This window comes from Podarcis raffonei, chromosome 8 (assembly GCF_027172205.1).
Source record: "Podarcis raffonei isolate rPodRaf1 chromosome 8, rPodRaf1.pri, whole genome shotgun sequence".
Lineage (NCBI taxonomy): Eukaryota > Metazoa > Chordata > Lepidosauria > Squamata > Lacertidae > Podarcis > Podarcis raffonei.
In genome coordinates, this window is record NC_070609.1 from 50,135,250 (window position 1) to 50,143,399 (window position 8,150).

General features: G+C 46.0%; 1 protein-coding gene across 1 annotated transcript; it reads right to left on the bottom strand.

Moving 5' to 3' along the window:
- Nucleotides 1–401: 401 nt before the first annotated feature.
- On the bottom strand, nt 402–7,127 carry LOC128419368 (thyrotropin-releasing hormone receptor-like). Its single transcript, XM_053399963.1, has 3 exons — nt 6,626–7,127; nt 5,300–5,735; nt 402–1,600 (listed from the first exon to the last, which is right to left on the bottom strand). Exons 1-3 carry the CDS (start codon nt 7,084–7,086, stop codon nt 1,181–1,183), a joined length of 1,317 nt encoding a protein of 438 aa, XP_053255938.1. The 5' UTR covers nt 7,087–7,127; the 3' UTR covers nt 402–1,180.
- Between the last annotated feature and the right edge of the window lie 1,023 nt (nt 7,128–8,150).

The window sequence follows — 8,150 nt, forward strand, 5'->3', positions numbered from 1 at the left end:
AAAAGGAGAAATATCTATCATCTATCTATCATCTATCTATCTATCTATCTATCTATCTATCTATCTAATCTATCCTCTCTCTCTCTCTCTCTCTCTCTCTCTCTCTCTCTCTCCCCTGTATATCAAAGAGGCCAAAGCAAAGCAAGTCATGGTGAGTGGACTATGGAGTGACCCTTTTCAAGGAGGGGTTTGTGCCTTCTTCTTCCCCCATTTGCAGCTTTCTCATACCTGGGCAGCAAGGGGAAATGTACTGTCTCTAGGTACTCAGCTTAGACCTGTGCACAAGCTTAAGATACCAGCTTTTTATAGGGGTCCAAGAGCGTCAGCTGGCTTGCCCTGGCCTCTCACTGCCAAGAGGCTTCCTTGGCTGGTGTGGTCTGTCCCCTTGCAGCTCTTGGGGTGGAGCTGGTACACAGTCCTGATTACGGCCCAGCATCCTTTAGGTCCTGAGTACAGAACTCGTAGCAGGGCTCCAGCCCTGACAAACTTCTTCCCAGAGTCAGAAACACAATTCTGTTCAAAATGGTGGGTGAACCCTGATTTGGGCTCCTGAAATATAGCTCGGGGGTTGCTCAGAGCACCAGTTTTGCCTGCAGATGGTCCCAGGCTTGATTCTGGCATTTCCAGGCAGGGCTGGAGAAGCCTCCTGCCTTATGCCCTGAAGAGCCACTGTCAGTCAGCATAGACAGGACTGAGCTAGATGGGCTATGGGTCTGACTCAGTAAGGCAACTTCCTATATCACAGTTACCATAGCTCACCAGCTTGGCATGCAGAAGGTCCCAGGCCCATTCCCCAGCATCTCCCCATAGGGCTGGGAATGTCGCCAGTCTGAAATCCTGGACAGCCTCTGCCAGCCAGTGAAGACAATCCTGAGACGGATTGACTCAGTAGAAGCAAATGCCTCTCTTCCTATTTAAACAAGAACCATGAGACCTTATTATATTTAAAGGAAGTGTCATGGCTCAGTGAGATCACTTGCTTTGCATGCAGAAGGTTCAATCCCTGGCATCTCCAGGTAGAAACCGAGTCAGTGTAGGCAATTCTGAGCTGGATAAACCAGTGGTTTGACTTGGTCTAAGTCAGCTTCCTCCCTTCCTATAGATCTAGTTTACTAGGAGAAGTAAAGCAAGTCCTTTACTGGGAAGTGAGAAAGGAGCCAGGCAAGGGGAACTGGGGCATTTAGAGCACGCTGAAATACGGCTCCTTCTCTTTCTCAGGTGCAGGCACCTGCTCCAAAGCAGGCAAGTCCTCCTCTTCGTCTCCTCCTGGGGACGGTGGCCCCTTAGCCTTAATGTCCCCATGCGGGTGGGAGTCAGGTTCCTTCTTCATGCTGGAGGCTGCATAGAATCTGTGCCTTGGCTGCTGCTCCACCTTCCCGCACTTGCAGAGCTTCTTGAAGGCCAGGCGGAACTTCTGGGACATGAGGTTGTAGATGATGGGGTTGATGGCGCTGTTGGCGTAGACGCAGACCCTGCAGAAGAGGATGAACCAGCGGTTCAGGTAGGGGCGCTCCATGAAGGAGTTCACCAGCACCAGAGTCCGGTAGGGCATCCAGAGGAGGGCAAAGAGGACCACCACCACGGCCAGCATTTTGGTCACCTGCAGAGGAGCCAAAAAAAAGAGAGAGGTGGCTTGGATGTCTTTAACAAGTTGCAGGTTTTCAGTTGCTTTTTCCATTTGCTTGCCTGTTTGGAATGTCATAGATCAGAAAATTCTACACCAATTCTACATATTGCCAGGATCTGTTCCAGAAAGGTGTAGGAATGAGACAGGCCATTTTTATATTGCATACATTTTCTTCGTGTTGACAAGATTTTTGCAGCAAAAGTAAATTTTCTGTCACCTTGTATGTTTAATGGGCATTTAAGAGCAACCTGCATTTGGCAGATGATGGATATCTGTGCAGTAATTGAACCGTACTGAGACTCTATAGGTTTGAAGGTCCTTCAGGTTTGAAGGAGATGGTGGCGTTTCCCTTGCACATGATACAGATTTACTTGTGCTGCATAACTGCAAGATAACCAACGTGTATTGTGGTCTCAGGATAGTCTTGACACTTAATTTGACTCTTGCACCTGGATTTTAAATGCTCAATTTAAATGCATGAATAAAACTGATTTTTAGCTTATCGTAGATTTTAACTAGTTTTGAATGTTTTAAATAGTTGCTTTTACTGATAATCTCATTGTTTTATTCTTTTTGTAAATCACTTTCAGATTTATTCATTTGCAATTAAGCAGTATATCAATTTTAATAAATAGATATGAGCAAATAAAAAGGGCATGGGACAAACTCACAGAGAAGGAGAGATCCACTGTATGGCCATTTGCTATGAAATCTGGATGGAGCCTCTCTTTTCAGAGGCAGTCTATCTCACAATACTATTTGCTGGGGAGCAACAACAAGGGAGATGGCTCTTCCTCTCATGCCTCTGCTGGAGGGTATCTTGAAAGCATCTTTTGGCTACTGTGGGAAGCAGCATGCTGCAAAGCATTCAGTTAAAAAATAATAATCCAAGTCAGTAGGGCTGTTTCTTATTTTCTTAGTGCCTGGGGCCCAAATGCAGCCCTTGCACCACCATTCGACCATTGCTATCTTAGAGTACTCCTTTCCTGTGTGTAAACAGGGAGAGATGGAACTGCAAGGTCTCTCCACTGGCTCACTTGGAAGACTAAAAACTTTTGGCTCCTCTTTTACAAAATGTTCCATTTTGGCTGGTCATTACAAGAGCTTTGCAGCTAAGAGTTTTGCTTTCCCCCCCTCTCCCTCCCAACTCTTCTTTTTGTGGCTTGGAGGGAGTTGATAGAGAAATGTTAGAACACAGCCATTCAATGAAGCTGAATTTTGGAAGATTCAGGACAGAGAAAGGAAAGCACTTCTTCCTTCAGCGCACAGTTAAACTATGGAACTTGCTCCCATGGGAGACAGTGATGGCCACCAATTTGGACAGCTCTAAATGAGAATTGGGCAGACTCATGGAGGAAAGGGCTAGTGATGGCTGCTAGCCATTAGGGCTATGCTCTGCCTCCATAGCTGGAGGCAGTAATGCTTCTGAATGCTGGTTGCTGGAAACCAAAGGAGAGGAGAGTGCTGCTGTGCTCATGTTCTGCTTGAGGGCTTCCCACAGCTGTCTACCTGGCCACCGTGAGAACAGGATGCTGGACTCAATGGGTCACTGGCTCGATCCAGCAGTGCTCTTATGTCTCTTAAGGGCAGGGGATGCCCTATCACTGGTATCTGGAAGTCTTTTTCAACTGAAGTGTGGAATAAAAGTGTTTTAAATCCAACACATGCTTTTAGCATCGTGACACCAGTTCTCTGGAATTCTCTCATTCCAAAAGTGAAGCAAGCCCCAGCATCATGACATGTTCAACGTTTGTCAAAAGCTTTTCTCCCAAGCCTTCCCAAATTAGCTGGCTTTATTTCTGTCATTTTTAATTCTCGTTGTTTATGATCTGTATTTTTTATATGTATATTTTATTTCTCGGTGTTTCTCTGGATGTTGAGCAGTTTTACAAATCCACCAACGAACAGGTAGGAACAAGAGAAGCATTTCCCAAAGCCATCATCAGCCCTGGATTTGCGGGGTGGGAGCGGCACCGTCTATTGTGCAGCTTCACTTTAGAATTCTCTTTTCAGCCTGCCCTTTTCATACCAGGACTCTTCCCAAAGAATTGAAACAAAACAGTGTCAAAGCCATTGCCACCGTGCAATGTTGATGAAGGCTCTGAGAATGCTTCTGGCTCCTTGCTTGGCAGACGGCGGTGGTGATAATTCAATTCCATGCAAAGCCAACGTGTTGGCATGCCAAACAAGACAAATGTTGGCAAAGGGAAGGTGACACATCATATGAGTGATTCTTTAAAAAGGACTTGGATCTGCTTGGAAATTCACGTTACTATTTAGAAGCCCTTCGTCCCTCCCTGCTCAGCTTGGGATTTATTTGTTTGTTAGTTGGGGAAGCAAATGCATTCTGCACATGCCCAGAAGCACATCCTGATTCCTTATGCTCCATATAGGCCACCAACATCTTCTGATGAGACACTTTTGGTGGCCCACGGTGTCCCTGAGTTCTGGTCAGCCAATCCTGACCAAAAGTCAATTCTGCTTTCTTTCGGACATGTTTTAAAAACTGCATCGTTCGGACAGGGTTTTGGAATGTGCTGGGTTGTGTGGTTTTTTAAATCAACTGTTTTTTATTGATAAGTTATTGATGTTTTTACTATTGCTACTTTTGTATCATGGTTTTATGCTGTACCACACATTGTTACATTTTCTCTGAAAGTGTGCTTTATAAATATTAATATTAATCAGAGCATTGATATTAATTAAGAACTGAGAGGGGAGGTAAAATAAACCAGGGAAACAATTGGAGGCTACAGCAGTGGGTGGAAAGATGTAATCTGGATGCTGGGTCTATCCACAGATTAGAGCTGCTAAATCAAGGAGGATGGGAGCACAGCCCCCCCCTTTAATAGATGGGTTAAATAGGTGATTTCAGCGGATGTATTTTGCATGACAGCTTCCTGCAGTTCTATATCCCTACCTCACCAAAGATCAGGGCCGGGCAGACTTTAGACTTGCAAGGCTATCTATGGGTCCCTCCAACCCCCCCCCCTTTATTGCACATTCATCATTATTTGTGCTCATGATGGTATTGGGGTGGTCACATGCAATTCCACTTTCAATCCTCTTTCCACCTGCAAAAGCTTTGTGCCAGACATACTGCTTGGTTTCCAGTCTGTGCAAGCCCCATAACCTTCCTTTGAAACCCTCTAACTTCTTATCTTATAAACGTTCCAGTTTATTTTACTTGTCCCACTTCTGTTGTGCTGTCATGCAGATATGCCCTTTTACAGTAGATGGCAATAATGAAATAATGTATCTCCCTATATGATCCTATCTGGATGCAAAGATCCTCAGTTTAAAAGGGTTTTAATTTTTGTTTCTAACTAGTTTGTTTTTATTTTTCTGTTTAATAATCAATATTTTTAAATGTAAGCTGCCTTCAATCCCAACTTGGGAGAAAGGCAGGATATAAACATATTTAATCCATTGATCAATAACACTGGGGGAGCATCACAGAACAAATAAGAGAGCAAAATGATGTGTGGACGGTCCAGAACAAATTCGCCACTGACACACTATGATTGTGTCAATCATAGAATACACTGCTGAGCTTTAGGACCTCTTGCCAGCATAACACTGTTCTCTCCAGTCCCCCCAAAAAGCTGAACCTGCCTGCCCATTGGCCTGAACTTGGCAGCACCTGGCAATCTCCAGAGGGCTTTGTGTTACCTGCTTCCTGGAGGAGACGGGAACTCTGGTTCTTGAGCCGCTGGCCTTGCTCCGGCTGGCCTCTGTGCCATTCCTCTCTTTGCCGATCCTTACTTTGCAACTCTGGTCTTGCCAGCGTTGGGTGCAGGCAGTGGGCTGGTGTGGGATGGGGCTGCGGAAGAGGACCCTCCCGATGAGACCATAGAGCACCGTGGAGAGGAGCAAAGGGGTGACGAAGAAGAGGGCGAAGTCAAGGAGGTAGATGGGTAGGTAGAGGTTGCGGGAGACCTTGTAGCCGCACTCCAGCTGCTGGCTTTTGTTGACAGCAGTGTCCACCAGGAAGAACCACAGGGTGCAGTACACTGAGGTGAGGATCCAGACAAAGGTGATGATGCGCTTGGCCCGTGACACTGTGCACATTGCCTGCGCTTTCATTGGGTGGCAGATAGCAATGTACCTGGCAGAGATGAAAAGGAGGAAGTTATATGTGAGTAAAGACATAACACTGTGCTGAAACAGCAGTGGGGAACCTCTAAGCCATGGGCCTCAGGGGCCCACCTGGCCTCCCCATTCAACTTGCCAGGTTGCTTTGACTAAGCCACACGCACTTGCCCTACATGGGATGCCACTTATTGTTTAACACTGATTTGGGGTAATGTTAATTAATTGCCACTGCATAGAAACAGGCAAATCAGACCCACCCAAAGGGCATGTTTCAAGATGGAGAGAGAAGCTGGTCAGGCAGTAGACAGCAGGCTGCCCAGTGATGGTCCAATGCCACTGGGAGCCAAGGACCACATCTGTATGGTGGCAGAATGAGGATGGAAATACCCTGAATGATGGGCAGGGATATGAAGATCTCCTGGGGGAGAGACTGGGAGAGAAAGAAAAGCTCCCAGGTGATACCTGGGAGGGGCTGTCATTTTCTCTGAGGGTGGGGATCAAGAGCTACTTTTACTTAGAGAGAAGATTGTGTACTTGTGCATTGTTTTTGCATCTTAGACTGATTTTCTCCTCCCTTACTTTTTAGGCTGCTGCTGTTTAAGGTTTATCTGGGTGCACTGTTTAATTCTGTGTTGTTAACCACTCTGTGGTCCTTTGACAAAGAGTGGCATATAAATTTAAGATAGAAATAAAACAGATGGATATCCCTGCTCTAAGGTCTAAATTGGGGATGTGGAACTTGTGGTTCTCCAGATGTTGCTAGACTACAACTCCCATCATTCCTGGCCATTGACCATGCTGGCTGGGGCTGGTGGGAGTTGGAGTCCAACACCATCTCGAGGGCAACACATTGGATACCTCTGGTCTAGTAGAACGGAGCTACTCCTAAGAATCTTTTCTTACCTTTCCACAGTGAAGGCAGTGATGGAACAGGATGATGCATTGATGCCCAAGTACTGAAAGAAGGTGATGCCAAGACACCCAGCAAATCCATAGATCCATGTTCCTGCCAGGCTGTCAGAGATGTTGGGCAGGCCAGCAGCCACCAGAACCATCAGATCAGCCACAGCCAGGCTAACCAAGTAGCAGTTGGTGGGAGTCCTCATCTCACGGGTGGTGAGGACCACCAGCACCACCATGACGTTGCCGATGATGCCAACTCCGCAGATGCCCAACACCAGGAAGACAGAGATTACCTTGTATTCGAGAACATCCAGTGGACTATCGCTGCCTACCAGGGATATGTTGGTGGGACTGTCAAATTTGCTGCTGCTGTTCTCCATGGCTGGGATGAAAGCGAAGAAGGTTTGGGTCAAGAGAGGCACAGAATCAGATTTCACAGAGGAAGGTCTCCTCATTCCCATTCAACTCCATCAGCACTTTCCTTTAGCCAGACAGGGAAGTCCTGAAAGTAAACAGATCAGACAATTAAAAAAGGCGAAAGATTTATACGATCTGAAGAGGAAAAGGACTTCCGGGTTGGCGCCAGCGGTTCATGGCGGCGTCCCTCTGTTCTTCTGAGGGACGTGCTCCATGAGTTCGGGTCCTGTCCACTACAGCGAAAGCGGGGACCGTCTTAAAACACAGGCGGGAGAAGCCTGTGACATGGAGACTCGGCAGGCACCTTTTGCGCCCCCTCCTTCTGTAAAGAAACCCCCCTTTTTGGGAAGTTTCGGAGCGGTGAGGAGAGAGCAGCGCGGTGCTACAAGGTGATCGCTACCTCGCGGAGTGAAGCTGCATTGCCGGGACCGGAGAGCGCCAACTTCTTTCCTGAAACTAATTTGGATTATACAACTACCCGTGAGTAGAACAATTTGGAAGACTATTAAGAACATATTAAAGACTGCTTAAATCTTGGGAAGATATATAATTTTTAACCTTAATTCGGAGCTACAGCGGGAAGGCTTAAACAGGAAGTCCGCCTTCCGTTTTTGTAAATAAAACAAAGCAAAGAGGCTGCAAGCAAAGTTTTTGGAAAGTTATTTATAAACGTCAAAACCCAGTTCTTTGAAGGACTCTCCCCCCCTCTTTTGGCAGGAGAAAGAGGGGGTGCTTTTTTATGGACACTTTGAATACCTGCAGGGGTTTAGTTTTTTAAACAGGAAGAAATCCACCATCTTAAACCTGGACTTGGTCTGCTGAGGGTTTGCTATATTTTGTTACTTTGTTACTTGGAATGAACTCTCTCTGGGTGAGAAAGTAAAGACTTTGTTTCCAGTGGTTCATAAACTTATAAAAAAGGCACAAAAGCAACAAATTTGGACTATAATTGAAACTTTAAAACTTTTTTTAAGTATCAAAAACTTTGGGAAGTATCAAAACTTTGAGAATAAATTGCAACTATCTCCCCCAAGAGGTTGGCTTTTGAAATTGTTACAAGGACTGGCATTAGGAAATTTCCATTGCCATAAGAGATATGTGAGGCTGG

Coding starts and splice junctions, on each gene's coding strand:
- LOC128419368 (XM_053399963.1), bottom strand. CDS start 7,086: ATGGGAATGAGGAGACCTTCCTCTGTGAAATCTGATTCTGTGCCTCTC. Junction 5,736..6,625: donor ACTGCCTTCACTGTGGAAAG/GTAAGAAAAGAT, acceptor CATCTCTGCCAG/GTACATTGCTATCTGCCACC. Junction 1,601..5,299: donor CCGTCTCCTCCAGGAAGCAG/GTAACACAAAGC, acceptor GCTCCTCTGCAG/GTGACCAAAATGCTGGCCGT.